This window comes from Xyrauchen texanus, chromosome 16 (genome assembly GCF_025860055.1).
Source record: "Xyrauchen texanus isolate HMW12.3.18 chromosome 16, RBS_HiC_50CHRs, whole genome shotgun sequence".
Lineage (NCBI taxonomy): Eukaryota > Metazoa > Chordata > Actinopteri > Cypriniformes > Catostomidae > Xyrauchen > Xyrauchen texanus.
The window spans coordinates 38,703,651-38,727,190 of record NC_068291.1 but is presented as its reverse complement, the minus strand read 5'-3'; the positions used below and the strand labels follow the sequence as shown (position 1 = coordinate 38,727,190).

Genomic DNA, 23,540 nt, shown 5'->3' with positions numbered 1-23,540 from the left:
ATAAAACCTGGGTTGTGATAAAAGCACAGTATGTGTAGTGCATCTAGGTTAAAATGGTCCCTGGATTCCCAACATTTGAAAGTTTTTGTTTTTAGCCTTAAGCAATATATACACACACATTATATATATAATGTATATATATCTCTCTGTATTATGCCAAAAATATATAGGTTGCATTATTCTCGATTGTTGAATCAGCAACTCTGTGAAAAAGTGAAATACATCAACAGAATGGCAAACTCTTCTGTATTTAAAAGGAAATGGGCATTACAGATTAGTTCACAATGTTCTTAAAAATTAAAATGTTTTTTTTTTTTTTTACATAGTCTGCAATGAATGAAAACTCAGTGTTCTCCAGCTTCAGACCTCAAAATAGAGACCAAGTAAAACAATGCAAAAAGTCCATCCATTTAACGTGGACAATCTTATTACACTTTCAACCAGAGTAAGGCATTAATCTATATGAATTACATCACCCAAGTGGCACAACCAAAAACATAATTTTTGTATGCTGTGGCTTTACATTTGCGCAGTCTATCTTCTAAACAAAAAGAGGTAACAAAATAATTATCAAATTTTATTTATAACATATCTAAAATGCTATTTACATTTGCATCAATTAGTAGAAACACATTTAAAAAAAAGAAAGTAATCTCCTATTTGGTGCTTAAGTCCTTCAGTACTCCTCACAGTAAACATCATTTATATAAAATGATTTATCCCAAATTAGATGTTTATGTATCACCAACATTATTCATTGATTATCTTCGTTATAAAACAAGCAGTTGCAGAGTTCTTAAGAAACAGGGAAAATAGAGCAGAAAAAGCAATCAAATGGTAATGCACATTCAGTGCATTGGGAGACGAGTCCAAACAAAGATTTCTGATTCACAATCAAAGTTTCTTCCTCCGTGTAACAGGTTTGGGAAAAATGGCATCCATCATGCGTTTACGGCGTAAGTTCATCCTAAGTATGGGCGTTCCCTTTTCATCAGTTCTTTTTCCGGTTCTAGCAATTGGTTCAATTGGACTGGCCAGTGGGGAGAGAAAGCTGATCTCAACTGGGGGTGGAGGTTCTAGGGCAGCTTTTGTTCTGTTTAACAGACAATAGAACAAACATATAAATTAAATAGGACATGACATTAAAACTAAAGCCAATTTATGCCAATTTCAATATGACTACTTGTAACATGGGCAATTCACCTGGTTGTTCTCTTCCTTCTGGGTTTGACAGCCTCAGTTTCCACTGCAACATCATCTACCATTGGGCCATTGTCCTGTATAACAAATAGTACTTTATGAAGTGTCCTGCATCTAATCAAGCACACTATGTATAATTTTTTTTTTTTTTTGTGATTAATCTAGTTATTTCCCCCCATTGACTCCTAATTTTCCAAAGAGATATAATGAACATGGTACTAAACATAATGTGAGAGCTGCAAACCTCATTGGATTGAGATTCAGTTGCATCTTCTGAGCTTAGTGTTCGAGGCACAAGAGAGGTCAATATCTCTGGCACTTCAGTATCATTTTGTACTGCTGCTCCTTTTCTCCTCCCTGAAAAGAAAGGATAGTGAATACATTGAGATCAAGTGCACGATAGTGGAAAGTGGAAATTACTGTACAAATATCTAACATTTACTGACATAACTGCAACTACCTCTTTTTTTCAAGTCAGCTGTGGAAGTGACCGAAACACCAACAGATGAAGAATTTTGCTCGCCAAGGTGTTTTGACACCTTGCTTGCTCGTGTACGTCTAGCACTTGCAAGTGACTTGCTCACAGGTTCTTGCGTTTCATCAGATACCACCAATTTTGATTCTTCAATGACTGCATTCAGTGTTTCATTCAGTGATGCTGCAGGTGCTGCATATCTATTGGTGGTTCTTTTGGCACGTACTATTTCAGCTACAGCAGGAACACTCTCCTTGCTGGTTTCCTTGCCTTTGAGTCGTTCTGCAAGGGAATCAGCCAGGGGAACTTCAGTTTCCAGATCAAGAGGAAACAAGTCTTCACTCTCTTTCCCAGGACTCTCTCTTTGATTCCAATGTTGGCTTCTGGTTAGGCGTCTTGAAACACTTTTAAGTTGTGCATCATCAATAATGAAGGTGGCATTGTTAGCTTTCTCTCTAGTCCTGGACACAGTCTTTCTCCTGCTTCTTGGAGGAGTTGTAAGGGGTTGATTTAGAGCTACAGCACCTTCCTGGGGATCCTGTTGGAAACATTCTAATGAAAGTCCTCTGGTGGACTTGCGTGTAACCCTACTAGGACTGCTACGTACTTTGGCAGACTGTACCCTCTCGTCTGGGACTACTTGATGTGTCTCTGGAACATCAACAATGGTTACTTGTGCTTTTCTGGTTCCCTGTCTGGCCTGCAGTTTTGAATAATCATTTGGAGGAAGGTCTGTGGATAGGGCCTCATCATCTTCGCCCACTGTTGTGTTCCTGGTCCTTCGGGATCCTTTCCTAGGTGTGGCTTTCTGTAGGGTCTTTCGTGCTGGACTTGATAGCTTTGATACATTTGCAGAAGGCATTTCATGGTCATCCTCGTTATCCCTCTGTTCTGCATCTGCTTTTCTTGTGCTTCTTCTGGGTGTAACGGGAACTTCACAGTCCTGTAGTTGCTTCCCACTCCTTGTAACACGTCTTGGTGTTGAAGGTACCCGAGAATCCATTTGGTCCTCCTCAGTAAGATGTTTCTCAGCATCAAGGTTGGTAATAGGAAATGTGACCGTTTTCCTTGACCTACGTGATGGGCTACATGGCACCTCTTTGAAGTTCTCTAAATCTTCCTCTCTATCATTTTCAGTTCTTTGTACTTTAGATCTTGCAGGCGACCTAGACTTTGCAGGAGACTTTGGTCTTGCAAACTCTTCTGTCGTGGAAAGTTCCTTAACTTCTCCAGCCAATGAGGGTGCATTGTCTACTTTGCTAGATTCAGTTGCATTTTCTTTAGCAAGAGATAACATCCCTGCATCCTCATTTGCATCTACCAAAAGCTTTTCAGGGGGCAAGACATTCTCTGGCGGAGAAGACTCCAATACCTCCCCATGAAGAGGGGCATATGATTCTTCCTGCATCTCAAAAGGACCAGAATCTATCCTGTCACCATTGGCAAGTCCTTCTGTCTCTTGAAGAGAAGGTCTTGATTCTGGTATGGCTGTTGTTTCAACCATCTGTTCATGGTGTACCTCATTTGGTTTGACTGGTTGCTCTTTGATTTCAGGAGCACCAATGACAACAGCTTCAATGTCTGATACAAAGACTTTTACTTGTTTTAATTTGTTGTCGTCATGTTCCAAAATTACAACCTCAGAGTTTGTTGTAAGCTGATTCTCCATATCCTGAGGTTGTTCTTCCTCATGTAGAGATAGCAATTGATAATTGGGATCCAACTCTGAAGTGATAGGCAGAACCTCGACATCTGGCTCCAACATTAGTGTAAATCCAGAGTCTCCTGGACCCTCACTGCTGTGGGGCTGCAAAATTGCTCCATCTAGAAGGCGCCTATGCTGCTCAGCAAGCTCTACAGGCACCAGGAGGGTGGTGGAAGGTTTTAGCTTAGTATAACACACAGCATCTTCCTCGTCTAGATCTGCAGGGCCAAGGCCAACCATTAGAACTTCACCTTCCTCCTCTGGCATGTCACTCTCTACAACCTGCAAAGTACAAATTCAGAACAAGAGGCTGAGTCCAATTTACGATATACCTCAATTAAATATTATGGTCTTAACCTTCCATGCTTTTTCAGAGTTTTTGTACTAGCCAGCTGCAACAGCACTTTGGTTAAGATGAAGTGTAAGAGGCAAAGCAGACTAAATTAGATAAAATAAGTTATAAGAGACTTCATTAATACACTCACTTTCAACTGCGCATCAGGAGTGATCAGTGAGAGCATGGCACTGGCTTGTTCTTGGAAGTACTGCTCATTTGGTGGGAGTTCCTCCAAGTAAAGGGCAGGACCAGGCTGGTGGCTATAGCTACCATTACCCTTCACTTCCTCTATGATCTCAACTTCACTACCAGAGTCCTCTGCCCTGTCATCTCCAGTCTCCTCTTCATCCTCGGTCTCTTCCTCAGATTCAGCACTAGTAAGCTCATCACTGTCATTCAATGTCACTAAAGCTATAGGAAGAATTTTGAAATTTGTAATTTTTTTTTAACCTTTAAGGGATACTTCACTCAAAAATGAATACCAGAGAGAGAGAGAGACTTACATCTGGACTCTGAGGATGCAGGTTCTGACGAGGTGATGGATGTCTGCGTTTTCAAATTTGCAGCATTCTCAGGTTCAGGTTGAACTTCCTTGATGTCACAAACCGGTTCACTATAAAGAGTATTTAGCCAAAAAAATAATTGTTATTAACAGAAAAATAGCAGTGAATATCAAAGTCTAAAAATAAGTGAAGTGTGCAAAGTACCTTTTCAGTGACCCCTCTGATGCTTCTTTAATACTGGACCGGGTCAAGGGTGAGGAAAGATCTGGGCCAAATAAATGCTGTTCCACAAAAGCATCCAAATCTATAACAAATCAATTTGAGAAGTTCAATTTTTTTATATATATATATATATATATATATATATATATAAAAAATAAAAATCAAAACACTAACTTCAGATGTTTTAAAAACAACTTCTTCAACCATATCCTTATCCATCATCAACAGTAAAAACTACCATACTATAAAAAGCTGTCACAAATCAGAAAATTTATGTTCCTTGTATTTGGTTGTCCCACATCTTGTAGGCTCTCACCTGAGGTTTCCATTGATTCCTCTTCACATTCCTCATTGTTCTCATGTTCACCAGTAATTTGTGTAGGAAGTGCAGCATCAGCCACAGGCCCATGGTGGACCAACTCAACTGATGGAAGCTCGGACAAAACGAAGGCCTTACTGACTGTTTTTTCTGTAAACTGTTCTGATTGATTGGTGACAATTGGTTCTTCCCCAGTGTCAGGATCAGCATTTTCATCAGTGGGTTTATAGTTTGCAGTCTCTTCAGCCAGAGGAATGACAGCTTCATGAAAGATGGAAGATTCATTAACTGATTCTTTGGCTTTAGGCGTTTCCTGTAATTCATGGTGTTCTGAAACCTCAGCCAAAGATTCTACTCTTGACTCCTCAACTGGAATTGCAAGTTCTGGTTCCATAAAGTCCAGCTTGAGAACCAGAACCTCTGAAGTTTCCTCACCAGTCACTTCCTTTTTGAGATTGTTCTCAACATTATCATTCACCTCAAGCCTCTGTTGCTGAGCTTGCTGTGTGTCTAAAGGCCTCTCGCCACTGGACAAATTTTGCTCAGTCCTGTTCTCATCTGTATTTTGGTCTTCATCAGGCATGGCAACAGAGGGCAACTCTGCTGTAAAGCAATCTCTAACTGGGGGTAAATCTTCCTCTGAAGTGTTAGGAAGTCTTACAGTCACCTCATGATCCATGCTGTTGTCCACTTGATGTTCTTTGTATGCTTCCATAAAATCCTCAGGAGCATCATGGAACTCAAGAGTGCTATCAGACTGGTTGGACACTAAACTCATTTCTTGCCCAAGACTAGGGCGTTGCACAAGAGTGGGAAGCACTTGTTTTGTCACCACTGCAGGGATCTCTTGAACAGAAGATCCAGTCTCAGATTCTACATCAGTGTTCTCTCTCTCTTCCAGCAAGGGCATGCTGGTCCTGCTCAGTTCTTTCTCATCCTCTTCTGCATCTGAATGTTCACTCCAGGCCTCGATGATCGCTTTGGGAGGTGGGGAAGATCTCTTAGATGTATTGCTCTCCCTATTAATGGCCATCTGAAAAGTATTACAACCATGTTACAATTGCAAATTTATTTATCTAAAAATATATTCTGGCTATGGCAACTCATCTCAACATTACATTTTGTATATACTTGTTGGATAGGCCTAAAAATTGTGACTACATGCAATCCTACCCCAGTGTTCCAGTGGACAGCACCCGTGGAAGGTTCAGGAGAGTCCGCCGCCTCTATGAAGGTAATACGACTCTCTTTGGGGTGGAGAGGGGGGGTGATGGATCGACCTGGGGAGGCAGAGGGTGTGGCCACAGGAGTGGGACGTAGGCTGCTCCTTAGAATAGACTGTGGGGTAAAAGCTGAGAAAACCGGACCTGATGCCAAGGCTCGAGCTCTCTAAAGAAATACAAAGGAGTTTTTAAGAGGGTTTTCACTTTTTAAAACGAACACCAATGGATCAAAACATGTATGGCGGATTAGATACAACCCTATGAAAATCGAAGTTGTTCATAGTTGTTCACAAACTTTGAATCAGAGTATGAATTCAGTGACATATATATATATATATTTTCTAAAAGAGTGTCTTACCTTTACCACTTGTGGAGTTTGTAGCAGATTGAGCTCAGGTGCCTTGCTGATGCTTCTTGGGCCAGCCCATGAGGTAATTGATTTTAAAGGTGTACCCGGCAAATTAGAACTCTCTGGAGAACTTTGGGAAGATGGCTTCACGACCAAATCCAGAAGCCTGGTGATAAACCAAAAGGTAATGTTACAAGAATTTATCACAAGAAAGTCACAAATCATTAGTAGTTAGCATTAGTACAAAGTACTAATAGTTTTCAGTGTTTACCTGGACATCCTCTTGGTTAACATGTTGACAGGTGTTCCCACAAAGGGCTCAGGTAGATTTGGGGAAGGAGGATGTAGGCTAGAACCTGGTAACTCTGACTCTCTGGGGCTACAAAGGAAACAAACCTCAAAATATTTTCTTAGAATAAGGTTTAAAAATAAAAAGCAGCAATCTAAAGACAACATTTAGTCAGAAAAAAAAATAAAGTTAAAGATAATACCTTTTGTAAGGGGATGACTCTGGAGTGGGGTTCTTGCCAACCCACACTTCTTCGATCTTTGAGAGGACATTATTGATAAAGGCTGCTCTTGTCATGACATTTTCAGAAGCTGAACGTTTAGCTACAGTGGACAGAGGCTGGGGTCTTTTAACTAGGGGTGAGAGATTAATATAATTCAGGTCAAATCAAGAGAAAAAAAACACCAGATTGATGACGAGACTCGTCACAGTTACAATGACCATCATAGGTACCTTCTCTGTGGATTGTAGCAGGGTGTTGGTATGGTTTTGCTCGTTCAATGGCTAGTTTCCGTTGAACTCGAGGAAGAACTTTCCCATACTGATTTAGAATAGAGTTCCTTGTGTTTGACCTTTCCTTCATTTTAGGATCCCGATCAGTCTGAATCAAGCAAAATAATTATAGTAGCAGATGTGTGTACAATCAATTTTTTCCACCCAAACAATAAAAGAATAAATAGAGTACAATATGGAAATGAACATACTGCAAGGTTCAATTTGAGGGTCTGGTTGAGTTGAAGGGCAGACGCATAATTTGCCTGCTGGAGGTAGTGGACCATAAGCATCTCCCTATTCTGGAAACCTCCAGTGCTTTGAAGGAACCGTTCCAAGCACTCCTGCACAGGTACATTTAGAAAAATGCTTGAAAGATGATGTTTATCCTGCAGTCTAAAAATAATTTATCAAATATGCACCCTGGTATTACTTTAAAACAAAATGTCACCTTCTCTGCCAGTCCAAGGGGCAGCTTCAGTAGCTCTTTCATAAGACCCAGTTCCTGAGAGGTCTCAAAGAGAAACCTCATCACCTCCTCCATGTTCAAGTTATTACAGTGCTGCCTTAACAATGCCCAGGCCTCCACAATACATCTGTTCGACAACACAGACCAAATTAAGAGACTCAAAACTAAAAATGAGCCCAATAAATTTTACACTTTGAAATGATAAGAAAGCAATAGACTAAGATACATGGCATGCTCCTTTCCCAACATAGCCCAGAATTAATGCATTTCTACCTGTTATGGAGCAGAACAGAGAGGCACAGCTTGGCTTGGTTGGTAGTACATAGTGGAGGCTTCATCACATGTAGGTAACGAAGTGCATTGCTGTGCTTCTGCTGGCACATCAAAGCTTGCAGGACGCGGTTATGTTGCCAGCTCCACAGAGAGTGACTTGTGGCTGGGTGCAATAGCAGCTCCAAAGACCTCTGGTAGAGTAAACCACAAGTTCTCCATAAGGCATTGTGGTTACAAATATACTGTAGCAGTGGTTTTCAACTGATATTCTTCCCATGTCTTGTATTTTCTCTGAATATTTTAAAATCTGCCAAGTAAAAGATTGTCTCCAATATACACACACACTCACAGCGCTTCACTTTTTCCACATTTTGTTATGTTACAGCCTTATTCCAAAATTGATTAAATTATTTTCCTCAAAATTCAATACATTGTTGAAGCACCTTTGGCACCAATTACAGCCTCAAGTCTTATTGAGTAAGATGCTACAAGCTTGGCACACCTATTATTGGGTAGTTTCTCCCATTCTTCATTGCAGGACCAATGCTCCATCAGGTTGGATGGGGAGCGTCGGTGCACAGCCATTTTCAGATCTCTCCAGAGATGTTCAATCAGGTTCAAGTCTGGGTTCTGGCTGGGCCACTCGAGGACATTCACAGAGTTGTCCCCGTAGCCACTCCTTTGTTATCTTGGCTGTGTGCTTGGGGTCGTTGTCCTGTTGGAAGATGAACCTTCGCCCCAGTCTGAGGTCCAGAGCAGGTTTTCATTAAGGATGTCTCTGTACATTGCTGCATTCATCTTTCCCTCGATCCTGACTAGTCTCCCAGTTCCAGCCACTGAAAAACATCCCCACATCATGATGCTGCCACCATCTTGCTTCACTGTAGGGAGGGTATTGGCCAGGTGATGAGCGGTGCCTGGTTTCCTCCAGACATGGCGCTTGCCATTCAGGCCAAAGAGTTCAATCTATGTTTCATCAGACCAGAGAATTTTGTTTCTCATGGTCTGAGAGTCCTTCAGGTGCCTTTTGGCAAACTCCAGGCAGCTGTCATGTGCCTTTTACAGAGGAGTGGCTTCCCTCTGGCCACTCTACCATACAGGCCTTCTTCTGGAAGGTTCTTCTCTCTCCACAGAGAAATGCTGGAGCTCTGTCAGAGTGACCATCGGGTTCTTGGTCACCTCCCTGACTAAGGCCCTTCTCCCCCGATCGCTCAGTTTGTCCGGGCGGCCAGCTCTAGGAAGAGTCCTGGTGGTTCCAAACTTCTTCCATTTACGGATGGAGGCCACTGTGCTCATTGGGACCTTCAATGCTACAGAAACGTTGCTGTACCCTTCCCCAGATCTGTGCCTCGATAAAATCCTGTCTCAGAGGTCTACAGACAATTCCTTGGACTTTATGGCTTGGTTTGTGCTCTGACATGCACCGTTAACTGTGGGACCTTATATAGACAGGTGTGTGCCTTTCCAAATCATGTCCAATCAACTGAATTTAGCACAGGTGGACTCCAATCAAGTCGTAGAAACATCTAAAGGATGATCAGTGGAAACAGGATGCACCTGAGCTCAATTTTGAGTGTAATGGCAAAGGCTGTGAATACTTATGTACATGTGATTTTTTAATTTTTATATTTGTAAAAAATTTGCAAAGATTTCAAACAAACTTCTTTCACATTGTCATTATGGGGTATTGTTTGTAGAATTTTGAAGAAGTGAAGTATATAGGTGCAAGTATGTTTAACCATGTGGCATTCGTGAAGAAATTTTAAAACAAGACTGAAAAAAAGCAAAGAATTTGTCAGTCAAACCACAGTTTACCTCATGATCATGATGATCCAGCAACCACAGGCCTTGTACCAGTTTCACTAAACCAATGGGAATGGCAAACGCTGTGGGAAAAGACTCCACCGATGCCCCACTTTTATTGGGAAATGAGTACATCACATCCAGTAGCAAATAAATAACCTTAAAGGTTAGTCAAGGAATATTCTTTATCAACGGATGGCAAAGAGCACAATATTTATGACAAGTACATTAGAATATATTATAGAATTGATGTAGTAAAGATTGCTAAGAAAGGATACAATGGCATGTTTGGCAGATTCTTCAATGTTTTCCAGAAGGTAAATATCCAGCAATGCCTGTTAAGGTACAACAGCACAAAAAAAAGAAAATTAAGTAAAGCTGAGGAAGGCAATGTTCTTTTAAACAAATAAAAGATCACTGACATGAAGTGAAGGTGGAGGATACTGTCCTGTTCCACCCTCGTCTCTTTTCCAGAGTTCAGCAAGACGGTCCCCACACTGACTAACCAGGCCATCAATCATGAGGCAGTCCGCACACCACTTGTCCCTATAGAAAGAATTCTATTTTAGTCTTTTGTCTTATTATATCTGATAAGAAAGGTATAAATGGACAAGAAATTACTGGGAATAGAAAGAGTTAATGAAATTAGGACTTGTCACAGGCTGTGATTGGAGCCCCATTACCCTCCTAAGAAAGTCTAAGGCAGTGTTTCCCAACCTTTTTTCTGCCAAGGCACACTTTTTACGACTAAAATTCTATGGCACACCACTATCCCACATAGGCTAACCATTGTCAATATTTTTCCTTTTCAAGAACTTTTCTGTCCGTCTTAGTAGCGCATTTACTTGTAATGTTTGAAATTCGGCCTATAAAACAACATAGGTAGGCTACGCTGTGTGAGGTCACAGGTGGCAAGAGCACTAACTGGGTAATGAACAAATTGTCTTTTCTAATTTGTAGATTTGTTCTTGCAATGCCACAACAAATTACAAGGATGCAAACTCATGAGGGACGAAAAATGTAAGACAATCACTAGTCCACGAAAAAGCATTCTGGAGATATCTTTTTTAAAGAATAAATTCCAGCTATTTTAGTGATTCAAGTTTACAATTGTGGAGAATTAGCTGCAAAATAAAGAGTATTTTGGTGAGACTTGTATTCAATTTTATGAACTGATTAGTTCAGTGACCCCTTTTGGAAATGTCACTAGGTGGCGACAAATGAGCATCTTATGGGCTATGTGTCAGTGAATCATTAGGAGTCGTTCATGACCGAAATCCACCAAGACTTTATAGTGTTTAAGCATTAAAAGAACAAAGCAGATCTATAGTCCTCCTTCAGTCTGAGCATTTGTTTTTCATCCAAAAAGACAATAGTGAGTTTTTTTTAATGTCCTTACCTTCTCCTTTATTAAAAAGCAGATCTACAGTATCATCTTCCTACAGTAACCCAATTAAACTGCGAAGCATGGCTTTTTTATATATATTTTTTTAAAAAGACCATAATAATAATAATAATAATAATAATAATGACAAATAATAATAATTTTCAGTTTTAATGTTTTTTTCCGTCATTGAAAAGCACATTTCACGAGATGAGTCCAGCGTCAAGCACCGCATTGCCCTCCACATGACAAGTTGCAGAAATCGTCACAGGAGCGATTTTACGAGTTTGCCACAGAAGGTGTGGACAATAAACATTGAAAACGTGTATTTGGAAGAAAGAAAAAAAAAAGCTTGCAGTTGCTTTGATAGCAGAAATTAACAAAATGACTCATTTATGTTTAAGTCTAAGCGTTTTCATGGTGAATTTAAATTAGTTCAATAACTGGGGTCTCTGATATTCGTAAACGATAAGGTCATATTTAATTAAAAGAAATGAGACAATGTCTTCACAAATTTGGAATTTTTTAAAAAATATTTCTTGTTGCTTAGTACTCTCAAAGACATTATTGGTGAAGCAAAAATGTGTGTGAAAAACACTTTTGGTGTAAAGTGTCATCACTTCATAGACTTCAATGTATTTTTCAGTGCTGACGCGAGTCATGTGACCAGTGGTGGACAGTAACGAAGTAAATGTAATTCGTTCCTGTACTTAAGTGGCTTTTTTGTGTATCTGTACTTTACTGAAGTATTTAAATTTGGGGAGACTTTTACTTTAACTCCACTACATTTCAAAGTCAAATATCTTACTTTTTACTCTACTACATTTTCAAAATCAGTCGTTCCTTTTATTTATGAGTGGATAAAAACATAACTGTTCAAATGAGCCACCAATCACAGTACAGCGCGGGCGCTTTGTTTTGAACTTGCCTTGGCGGCATCTACTAAGCGCGAACCAGGGGTGCGTTTCCCAAAAGCATCGTTAGCCAACTATGGTCGCAAGTTCCGTCGTTATCATCATAGTTCAACGAGTCGGTGTTTCTCGAAACCATCGTTCCAACGAACATTCGCAAACAGCATCGCAGAATTGTGTGGTTGGAACGACAGCTCTCGACCTGTGGTTAGAAGCAGAGTTTCTTGTTATTATAACATGTGGGCTTAATAAATTATTATCTTGAGCCAAATAAGCAAGATGACATTCAGTATCTTTTATTTAGAAGACATACAAATGTCCTTTATGTCTTTTAGTTTGTCAATAGATTTAAAGCACCGTTTTTGAAGAGTGCGCATGTGTGAACGTGCTCTAGTGTGTAAGAACGAGCCTATGATTGAATCTGGAAATAAAGCAAATAACTGAGAAAAATATGAGATAGTCCTCAGATGACATGTCCGTAATTTATAGCAAAACATCTAGCATTAATTCGATCGCAAACACATTCATTAAAAGTAGTTTTTACTCCACCACATGTGTGACATCATTAACCAACGTGGTTGAACAACCAATTTGCGACAATACGGTTTCGGGAAACAGTCGTGACTAGCAAGTTGATTTCTTCAACAGTGCATCATACTACGTAGTGGAGCAGCAAGTTACGTCGTTGTATGGGAAACGTGAATGTGTGATGTATCATAACATTAGGATGTTAATAATTATGACCATAGACACTCGAGAAAAATATATACAGTAAATACTGTAAATGTATTATACCTTATGGGAACAGTCCCTTCCCTCCAAAATTAAACACACAAAAAATGTATTCAATTCAATTATATATATATATATATATATATATATATATATATATATATATATATATATATATATACACACATCTGACTAATTAATGTCATTTTATTAATAGATTGGTGTGCCAAGAGTGACATTAGTCTTCATGTAGACTGAGTTAAGCAAGAGTCTTGTGACAAATTATAATAGGACATTATGGCCATAAAAAATCATAGTACTTGGATACTTAAGTACATTTGAAGGCAAATACTTTTGTACTTTTACTCAAGTGAATGTTTAAAGGCAGCACTTCTACTTGAGTAATATTTTACCTTGAGTATCTTTACTTTAACTCAAGTACATGGTACGTGTACTTCGTCCACCACTGCATGTGACAGACCCTTAACGTGTATAAATACACATTTGTACATTAATCATTGCTCTTCACAATCACAAAAGTGACCGATTATTGTTTCAAAACGGCAAATTTCTCAAATGTGAGGAGCTTGGATCCCTGATTTTTTTTTTTTTTCATGCATTCATTTATTTTGTGGAATTTGTTAATTTTCCACGGTACACCTGACAATCTTTCAAGGCACACTAGTGTGCTGCGGCACAGTGGTTGGGAAACTGGTCTAGAGCACATGTGCCAACCACTGAGCAATGACTAAAACAGAGTCAAATATATGGCTATATGAAAGACAAAGTCAATCATCGTCTTACTGAAATACAATTTAAAATATCAGCAACTTACTTGGCCAGTCTCTGCAACTCTTCCCTTTGGCTGATATAGTAGTTCTTAATAATCGAATAACTATAAAATGGCCTTGATATTTGCAGAACTTCATCTGTTAAACAGAAAAACAGTTTCACATATGCAAACATGATATACACACAAATGTTCAAATCGCAAATCTAAGGTTAAGCTTTGGACATGGTCATACCAGAGGCCTCTGGAAGTAGACCAGTTCGGCAAAACCACAGAACCACCTGAGAGTACTGGGAGATCAAACTTGACACCATGCATTTGTTCATGAGTCCAATCAAACCTGGAGTCAAACACAAGCAAAATTAAGAAGTCATTTCAGTGCTTTAAAAGACCATCGCAACAACAGTGAACTATTCAACATACACAAACACAGAACGGTGTGATGTGCAAGTGTACTGATTAACTGATTAGGGCAGTCAATTGAGCAGAGAAACTAAATTAGAATTTTACCTGAAGTATTTTCAAAATTAGAATATCAAAATTTTAGTCAGCTGATTCTTAAACGGACATTGGTCCACAAGAGTGCGCAATAAATACATAAAACATACAGCACCGTTATAATATTGCAAAGAACATTGCTGGGTGTTAAAAACTTCAATAGACAGTTCACATGGTGCTACACTTGCACTGATGCAACAGAATACTACCATAGACTCAAGCTTCATAATAAGAGAAATACCACATTGTTTTTAGCAGATGTATTCAGCTGAACTCTGTGGTAAAGTGACTCAGACTATGAGCACAGGTCAGGGGCTGTTCAATCAGATGGAACAAAACAGAATGGAACGGAATGAGAGGATCTCAAGAAACAAATTTTTTCAAATTGAACATCTTTCCTGACAAAGCAATTAAAAAAACAAATTGATTAATCTGAGAAACGCTTATAAGAGAGCAAGATGTAATGAATGATCAAGTAACTCCAGCGACTTAAAGTGGCTGTTCACATCGAACGCTTTTGTAACAATCCATTTGTTTTTTATGTAAACGTGCGCTAGACGAACGTCTTTGTTTCGCTGAGTTTTTTAGATGCAGGGTCTAATTAAAAATAACTTAAAAAGCATCTTGAGACACCTGCTTTCTATTAAACTGTATTTGTTGCACTGTGTCTAGTCTTTTTTTAGTGCAAGAATGTGAATGATCTGGGGACCTGGGTAGCTCATCAAGTATTGACGCTGACTCCCACCACTAGAGTTGCGAGTTTGAATCCAGGGCATGCTAAGTGACAACAGCCAGGTCTCCCAAGCAACCAAATTGGCCCGGTTGCTAAGGAGGGTTGAGTCACAAGGGGTAAAACCTCCTCGTGGTCGCGATAAGGGGTTCTGGCTCTCAATGGGGTGCGTGGTGAGCTGTGCATGGATCGCATAGCATGTGCCTTCAGTGCTGCAAGTATCCACGGTGTCATGCACAGCGAGCCACGTGATAAGATGCGCAGACTGACTCTCTCAGAAGCGGAGGCAACTGAGACTTGTCCTCCGCCACCCAGATTGAGGTGAATAACTGCACCACCATGAGGACCAAATAAGTAGTGGGAATTGGGCATTTCAAATTGGAAAAAAAAAAATACAAAAAAAAGGAGGATAAAAATAATGAATGTGATCAATCTAAATTATCATTAGTTCTTGGCACACATCCAACATTTGAATGTCTAGTTTTAGCATTCGAATGTGCATTTTTTCTTACATTTTTATTTCACAGCCCTAGTACTGATACCTTTCTGTGTGAGCTCCTGAGCCTCATAAAGCAAAGAGTGGAAGATGGTGCTGAGGTTTGCCAGCAAGTGCTGACTGTGCTGTAGCAGCTGCAGTGTCTGAGGATCTGTGAAGTTTGTGGAGCTGTCGAAGAGTGGAGCACCTGGATACAGGGAAAACCTATGATCAGAAATTCTCACCCTTATGCCGTTTAAAATCTGCATGACTTACTTTCCTCTGCAGAACAAAGATATTTTAATGGAGATGGTGTGAAATATCCATACAGTACAAGTTAATGAGGACCAACACTTTCACGCTCCAAAATGTCTGCGCTCCGCAGAAGAAAGTCACACAAGTTTGAGATGGCTTAAGGTTAAGTAAATGATTAGAGAATTATCATTTTTGGGTGAACCATTCCTTTAAATACACAAAACCATATTTAGAATAAAGAGAAATTTGTAGAATACTCACATATTTCATCCAGCTCAGCCTTAGTGTGCACAACCTTGTTCCAGGCCCACTCCAGTATATAGCGAAGGTTGACAGCTGATCCTGGTTGCTCTGTATGCAGTAATGTGGAAATGGCAATTAAGAAATAAAAAGTGTTAAACAATCAATTGTACACTTTAATACCCCATATACTGGATATCAAATTAAACAAGAGTAAAGAAACATTTTCCTCTTCTTTACCCTCAGTGGTCCACTGTTTAATGCAGCCAGTGATGAATCCCAGTGAGCTTGTCTCCACAGCAGTGCACAAAATGGCATCAAGCTGCTCCTCCTGAATGCAAATCAAAACCATAATACATCACAGTTATAAGGCATTCAACCATCCTGAAACAAATAAACATGTTCTACTTTAGTTTAATAGATTTTACCCACATTGATACACAAAAGAAAAACTAATAACACTTTAACTAGTTACTCTTGTTCACTATTTATATGTGAGAATTTTAAATGGGTTACCTGCGACATACTGGAGGGCTGGACATCAGCCAGGCGAGATGACAGGAGTCCAGACATGAGGCAGCGTGAATATCCAGTAGAGATGTGGTCACTTAAACTTGGTTCCACCTTCTTTAAGTAGCTCAGGGTCTGGAAGAGAAGAATAAGAGTTGAGTACTGGACACTGAGCAAAAGTACTAAAGACTACCAACAAACAGAGGGGTTAAAATCTAACCTCTTTCTGATAGCCAGAGCAAGTAAAGTGCACAACTCCAGCATTAAGCAAACAGCTAGCATCTAGAAAAGGAGAAAATCACAACAAACAGATGTTTGGAATCAGATGGAGCCTGTGAAATACCAGTATTACTGTTAATAACATAATACATTTCATTTAAGAATTTAATGGATGACTTGCCAAAGTTGAATGTGGTAGGACTGAAGAACTGTTCTGGTGGAGGGCTGGTGTAGGGAAGACCCCTACTGAGACTGTGCTCATGAACCAGAATGTCCATCAGGGGACAGGAAGCAGTCATTTCTACCACAGCGTCGAGAGACCACACAGCCAGATAAGGACAGTTCCTCAAGGATTCACCAGCTCTGAACAAGAGGGGTGGAGAGAAGTGAGATCTTCAAAGTTAAATATAATTACTTCAAGATGGCCACTAAAATCACATGGCTTGTGTTTTCATGAACCAACACAAAGGGACTTAGGATTTTAAAGCCTTTGCTGACACAGCAACACCTGCCTTTCAAAGCAAATACAATTTTTTCTTTTTAAGGTTTAGTACAAGCATACTCACCTAAGTGAACCTGGCATCTGAGCATGGTACCATCTGTTAATGTCAAACACTCCAATGAAGGTTGATGGGTGGCCTTGTCCGTAAGACTTAACTTGCCAGCTAAAAACTGATACACTTGTGTCAGGAGATGCCACTGAGAAATAAAAATGTTTTTACAGATTAGAGAAAGAGAAACATTAAAGGTTATAGAAAATGTGCAAAAGACATGTGAACGTACCTTCATTCATGCCGTCATCACGATCAGGGTGGTGGCGAAACTTCTCAATGGTCTGACAACTGATCAGGCGAGTATTAATGGCCTGAGCCCTTAAAGGAAATGATGTACCATTCAGGTCCTGACTGTAACGCTCCTCGCAATACTCCAGACCCTGAATCAACAACATTGATATAACCCTTTTTAAAAAGGCATGCTACAGGTTTAAAAGGTATAACCACAAGACGTAATTACAGGGTTTTGTTGTCATGATAAAAACATGCATATATATTTATGTCTAAATATTTTTTTTGTGGATATCAACATTGCCAAAAAACTCTGCCACTAGAGCTTAACCTATGTTGAACCCAGAACACTCCTTAAAAGTATGCATCATTCCACCAAATCTATCAGATTGTAATATCCTGCATGAGTCTCTTCACCTCATAGATAATTTTCCCTGAAGTCAAGCACTTCCTCTCCCCAAAGGCCAACTGCAACAAATGAAGACTAACCACATCACCCTCACTGTAAAAAAATAACAGAAGAGGAAATATGAAGGTCAGATGTTAGGTGTAATGCATGTAAAATCTAGGGATGCACGGTACCACTTTTTCTCTTCTGATCTGATATCTGAAAGCTCAGTATCGGCCGATACCAGCGTTGTTTTTTTTCATAATCAGTTTAGAATATCTATACCTCACTGAGTGATACAAATTATATGTAAAGAAACACAAACCTTTAACTACACATTATTTCAATACAAATGTAGAAAAACTTTAACTAGTGCACTGGATAATGCAGCAGCAAAATTAACAGTAATTCCAATCTAAGTGTTCAGTAGAAAAGAAGGCTTTTTTTGGGCAAAAAACATTCAACTTGTATATGGACTTTTAATGGTTTAGATCTCTTTTAAGTTGTAAGATATCAGTTCACTTTTCATTCACAGTTATTATGTGCATATTATATATTTACTTATTAAACACAGCCTTTTGTGATTCACAGAGCTATCGCATGTCTTCAAGTGGCTTTGAATAAAATGCACGAGTCATATGAATTACTTCAGTGGTGTCTTTTTGGTTCTTTTATGTCATTTTTGGAGCTTTACAGTAACGGACATGACTAACACACAGTTTCGGATTTTGATCGGGCTCGTCGGGCTGATACCCGGTCAGTTTAAAAACGTCAGTATCAGAGCCGATACCTATCCAAGCATCGGATCGGTGCATCCCTAGTAAAAATCAGTTAAAATAAAAACAATGATGACTGAGTTGCAATAGAAGCACTTGAGACCGCTAACTTACTGATCTTGTGCAGACTGAACAGCCCACAAATAGCAGCAGTTTCGTGGATCATTCTCAGGTTCCTGGAAGGTAAACGCATAGACCGGCACTCTGCCACCCTCTAGCTGTGAGTGATATCTAGAGATGAGAAGAGCATAGTTTCATAAAACAAACTGCAAACGGATTCATCAATACATATGTAACATACACTAGAAGCATTATAGAGCATAAAGCATGGAAACTGTGAAGTCAAGCTCTTTATGAACCTTGATGCTTTACTCACTCTTTTTTGAGGGTCTTCATGTTCCAGAGCTGCAGGAAGCCATCAGAGAAGCCCACAGCAAGCTGGTTGGTGCGTTGGATGTACTGCAGGGCTGTTGCTCCAGTACCTGTGGGGCTGCTAAGCTGTAGACACAAGTGTCTGCCATGCTGAGTCACGCCCTCTCTTAACCGTGGAATCTCAGATAGAGATTTACTGACCACTTCCAGATCTGAGCCCAAACAAGAAATGGAAATAATGCTTTGAGATTATGGACAGGTCTGTACTGCTGCCAAGACTGATGTACAATCATATTACTTTAGTTGGTATAGAATGAATGGTAAACGTTTGACTTTGGTCACATAAGTCAAAAAACCAAGACAGTCTGCCACAATCTTACCTGAAGCTTCCAATTCACTCTGACTACAGGACAGGTCATCCAGACAGAGATCAACCAGTAGAACATGACCGATGTCTGTTACCACAGCAGCAACACCAAAGAACCAACGCAGACTCTGATGCAGATGCTGTGTGCTAGCACTTGCTCCCCCATAGCTAATCAGTGGCTCAATAGCTGTGATCTGTGGAAGAAAAGTGGATTAATGCAGATGTGCTTTTCAATCAAATGATCCTTCACAGTAGTGTGTCTCTCTGTGCAATAACTGGTGTGTAGTGTGCAATATTGAGACACAGCCATGATACATTTGATGAATCAATTTTATAACATAATCTTTGTGCGTTTCAGAACTTTTTACCCAAGAAACATACATTCTTAAATTAAGCAGAAACTTTTATGCAAAAGTGCTTACAAATGTGGAATACAAGTACACAAACAAGAAATTTCATGGTAATTCCATGAAAGCAGTTACATAATATAAAGTATAGCATACAATTAGAGTTAGTGCATTAAAAGGATTGATTTAAGTGTTGACATAATCAAGGAACTCCATACAACTACCCATACTGTCAGATAAAGTTGTTACTGACACTTACCCTGCCTGGAATGACCACAGCCTTAACAACGCGGGAGATGCCAAGATCATACAGACACAGCATGCTGCCTTCTGCTTCCTCCAGACCCACGAGCAGCCCCGTTCGCTTTAACCAACAGAAGTCTCTTACAACCAACACAGAGGGTGGGTGCTCGGACACCCCGCTGAAGCAGTAGGCAGAGAAACGCTCTCCAGTAACTGCATGAACCACCTCCATCTGGGGCCCACAGGCAAGCCAGGCCAGTGCATTCTTGCCTGCTCCCAAAACATAAAACTAATTAGTGAGATAAATGTGGAAAAATTAAGAGACCTCTAATCTTAAGCAAAGAAATACCTTATGTCATCAAATTTATTCGTACAATATTGTTAGTTCATACATGCAGCCATTATTACATACAACTGGTGTAAAACCAAACTCACCAACAGTAAATTTCCCATGTAGCACAGAGTCCAGCGTAACTTCATCCTCACCCAGAGCATCTATCGTCACCTCTGGGAAGCGCAGCAAGCTGCTGGTGACTTGAGCTGCCAGGTCACGCATGCTTACTGAACAGAAAACACATGCTTAAATGGATCGCGCACAACATGCACAAACTCATGCTGAAAATCATGTGGACAAAAGGCCCTTTATAAAACAGCAGTTGTCAGCACATCTGTGCTTCCTAATGGAGCAGTTGCTACATATGTTTCCCACTTGTTTTCCCAAATATTCATTATAGAGAGTTGTGAAATTAAGATGAATTGTCACACTTTGCTATTAGTTCAAGATTTAGATTACGACTTGTGCTTTTAAAGAATATTTGGGTTCAATAGATGTTAAGATCAATAGACAGCATTTGTGGCATTATGTTGATTACCACAAAAATGTATTTTGATTCGTCTCAACCTTTCTTTAAAAAAAATAAAATCTGGGTTACAGTGAAGTACTTGCAATGGAAATCAATGGATCCAGTTCACTGTTTGAAAGGTGCAGCCTAAAGGCATAAACAATATACATAACATGATTCAAGTATGATAAAATCACTTACTAATCTTTTCTGTTTAAAGATTTTACAACTTCACTGCCAAGATGATTTAACCCTAAAAACAATTATTTAAATAACTTTACAGCTCAAATAGTACATTCATTTTAACAGAATTATTAAAGGTGCTGTAAGCGATTTTAGCCGTTCTAGAATTTCCACTAGCTGTCAAGGAGCCGTTGACAGTGTTAGCCACACCCCCGTTTCCAAAACCTTGCACTCCAAAGATATCAAATGAGTTGTATTGAGACCAATATTGAGCAGAAATAGTTGTCAAAAACAATGGCAACAAAATAGCACCCTCAACTGACAACAGTTATAAGCAACATGGGCATGGCATAATAATGGCATTAAGCCTCAATATTTCACTGCCATTACAACACTATGAGAACAGGCACGATGACTGACAGGCAGAAAACACCAAGAGACAGCAGCCAGAGGACACATTTTTGCTTGCGGTTTACAGAGTCTAGAGCTGTCACCGAGACCAGTAAGATATCTCAGGACACTCATTTCATTAATATCTTTCAGGTAGTAAACATTTTTGCATCCCTTTCCATGAAAAATAGCTTACAGCACCTTTAACCAGGAATGCAAACTCATAGCAGTAAGCCATAGCAGGTGTTCTAGATATATATTTTTAATTTATTTGTTTGTTGTTTTTGAAGCTTTTTGTTGCATTTAATCTTATGTGATTTTAATAATAAAAATTTTACAAAATGCCTGGACAAATCAGCTTAAAAAAAAAAGGTGACTTTATCCCTGATTAACGTAAAAATTATAAACTTCACATTTCTGCTATTCAAAAATTGGCCCCATTCACTTCAATTGTAAGTGCCTCAGCATTACACTTTTTAATAAAATGCATGAGTCGTATGCATTACTTCAATGGTGTTTTTATGGTTATTTTATGTCATTACACAACCTTTTTTTTTTTTTAAGTTTCCAAATAATTTTTCATGGTAATCAACATTACGCCACAGGGCCCTGGGAAGCTCAGCGAGATTAGTCATGAGTTTGAATCCAGGGCGTGCTGAGTGAATCCAGCCAGGCCTTCTAAGCAACTAAATTGGCCTGAATGCTAGGTATGATAATCACATGGAGTACATGGTAAATTGTGGAGGGTAGCATGAGCCTCCACATGCAGCAAGTCTCTGCACTGTCATGCACAACAAGCCGGTGTTAAAATGGATGGATTGTTTTTCTTAGAAGCGGAGGCAACTGAGACTTGACCTCCACCACCCGGATTGAGGTGACAAACCACACCACAACGAGGACCTACTAAGTAGTGGGAATTGGGCATTCCAAATTGGGGAGAAAACATTACGCCACAATTGGTGTCGATTGAGCTTAACTTGTAATGAACCCAGAATATTCCTTTAAACACCAATACTCCTGGAATATATTCTGATTTACATTCTTGGTTAAAACCTTTGCACAAGAAAACAAAAGTAAACTGGTATAAAATGTAAAATGCTCCTCAAAGTAAAAATACAACTAATTATTTAAGAACAGGTTCTTCATCATCCTAGAATGTAATAGAAAGCTGTTAACAAAATGTTATGTTTACAACTTTAAAATCCGTGGACTAGGCTGATAACACTCAATCTTGTCTCCTTGCTAAAACTCTAAACAACACGATAATGTATATAGATGGGGGAACACATTCCACAAAGACAGATCTTCGTTCTACTGGATTAAAACTAGGCAATAGTGCCCCCTGGAAAAGCATGGCCATCTGATGCAAACACTGAACCATGTGCCCGCGCAGACCAAACTTCCCACCCATGCGTTAGATTCACACGGGAAAACAGAAACCTGACACGAAAGCGATTTAAACAGTCAAATATTTACCACCGTTGAATCAATATTAAAGATGCACCGACATAATGCCTCCAGAAAAAAAAATTGTGATGTCCAATAATTATGATATTCCGCATATCATGCGGTGTTGGTGACAGTAATGCGTTTGTACCAGAAATAATCTTAAACTAATCAATCTTTCCTTGTGTGCGTCGCAATGCGCATACAGAAAACCAGTACTTCTAAACAATACCTTAAAAATCTCAAGCATAACCACTGTGGTAAACATTTAGACGACAATGTATCTGGTGTATACAAATTATAGCGGTTCCTAAAACACGTTTCCATGCATCAAAGGCCAAACAAAGGGCAAATACAGTGTTGTCACTCGTAATTCACATACAAAACACGTTTGAAGTCGTGTTTAGCCTTTGCTGAAGTTTATTTACATCAGCGCGCTACTAGCACCGCTAGCTGTACCACAAATATCAGCATAAACAAACAACAAAAGACAAAGTGCAACCACGATACACTTCCAATTAATTCAAACGCATACTAAACGGTGTTTTAACATAAAAAGGGTCCATATCGGATATACAGCGGTGTTGTCGCAGACTTTTACCATGAGCCACTCACATTAGCATAGCTGCACGTGCTAACGGTCACCGCGCGAGAGAAATACGCGCACTCGCAGAGCGTTCGAATAGCAATGTATCAAATATGCACAGGAATAATGTACCGGATTGTTACAAGAATGACTGAGAATTCGCTCGCGCTCAGCTTTTATTACCTGCGCGCTGATGATGACAACGGCCCTCAAGAAAACTGGGTATACTTTAAAAACAACTCTTGTGCCAACTCTTTCCCGGGGCATAATCCGGGTTCGACTGACGCAAATAAACTCTCGTATGGTTGTGCTAAACCTGTACGTATCAATACAGGGAAAAACTGGGTTTCCTGTGATTTCAGGTAAACGTCTTAACCGCCGACTAGTACTGCTGCTTGAACACAGGCGCCAT

At 39.6% G+C, this 23,540-nt stretch overlaps 1 protein-coding gene across 1 annotated transcript; it reads right to left on the bottom strand.

The window, feature by feature from the left end:
• Positions 1–238: 238 nt before the first annotated feature.
• Positions 239–23,540, bottom strand: LOC127657310 (protein ELYS-like). Its single transcript, XM_052146042.1, has 36 exons — positions 23,312–23,540; positions 20,117–20,242; positions 19,698–19,951; positions 19,105–19,285; positions 18,729–18,936; positions 18,467–18,583; positions 17,606–17,690; positions 17,187–17,337; positions 16,970–17,102; positions 16,585–16,766; positions 16,405–16,466; positions 16,191–16,319; positions 15,915–16,005; positions 15,696–15,785; positions 15,247–15,387; positions 13,712–13,816; positions 13,522–13,615; positions 10,082–10,205; positions 9,938–9,994; positions 9,672–9,818; positions 7,857–8,047; positions 7,566–7,710; positions 7,327–7,458; positions 7,076–7,223; positions 6,825–6,975; positions 6,605–6,712; positions 6,343–6,499; positions 5,935–6,150; positions 4,759–5,794; positions 4,425–4,524; positions 4,221–4,330; positions 3,866–4,128; positions 1,661–3,662; positions 1,445–1,557; positions 1,204–1,277; positions 239–1,093 (listed from the first exon to the last, which is right to left on the bottom strand). Exons 2-36 carry the CDS (start codon positions 20,235–20,237, stop codon positions 895–897), a joined length of 7,617 nt encoding a protein of 2,538 aa, XP_052002002.1. The 5' UTR covers positions 20,238–20,242; positions 23,312–23,540; the 3' UTR covers positions 239–894.

Excerpts from the sequence above, each read along its gene's own strand:
- LOC127657310 (XM_052146042.1), bottom strand. The coding sequence starts at position 20,237 with ATGCGTGACCTGGCAGCTCAAGTCACCAGCAGCTTGCTGCGCTTCCCA. Across the intron at positions 16,467-16,584 it reads TCCTACCACATTCAACTTTG|ATGCTAGCTGTTTGCTTAAT; the intron begins GCAAGTCATCCA and ends CTCCTTTTCTAG. Across the intron at positions 7,711-7,856 it reads TCTGTTCTGCTCCATAACAG|ATGTATTGTGGAGGCCTGGG; the intron begins GTAGAAATGCAT and ends GTTGTCGAACAG.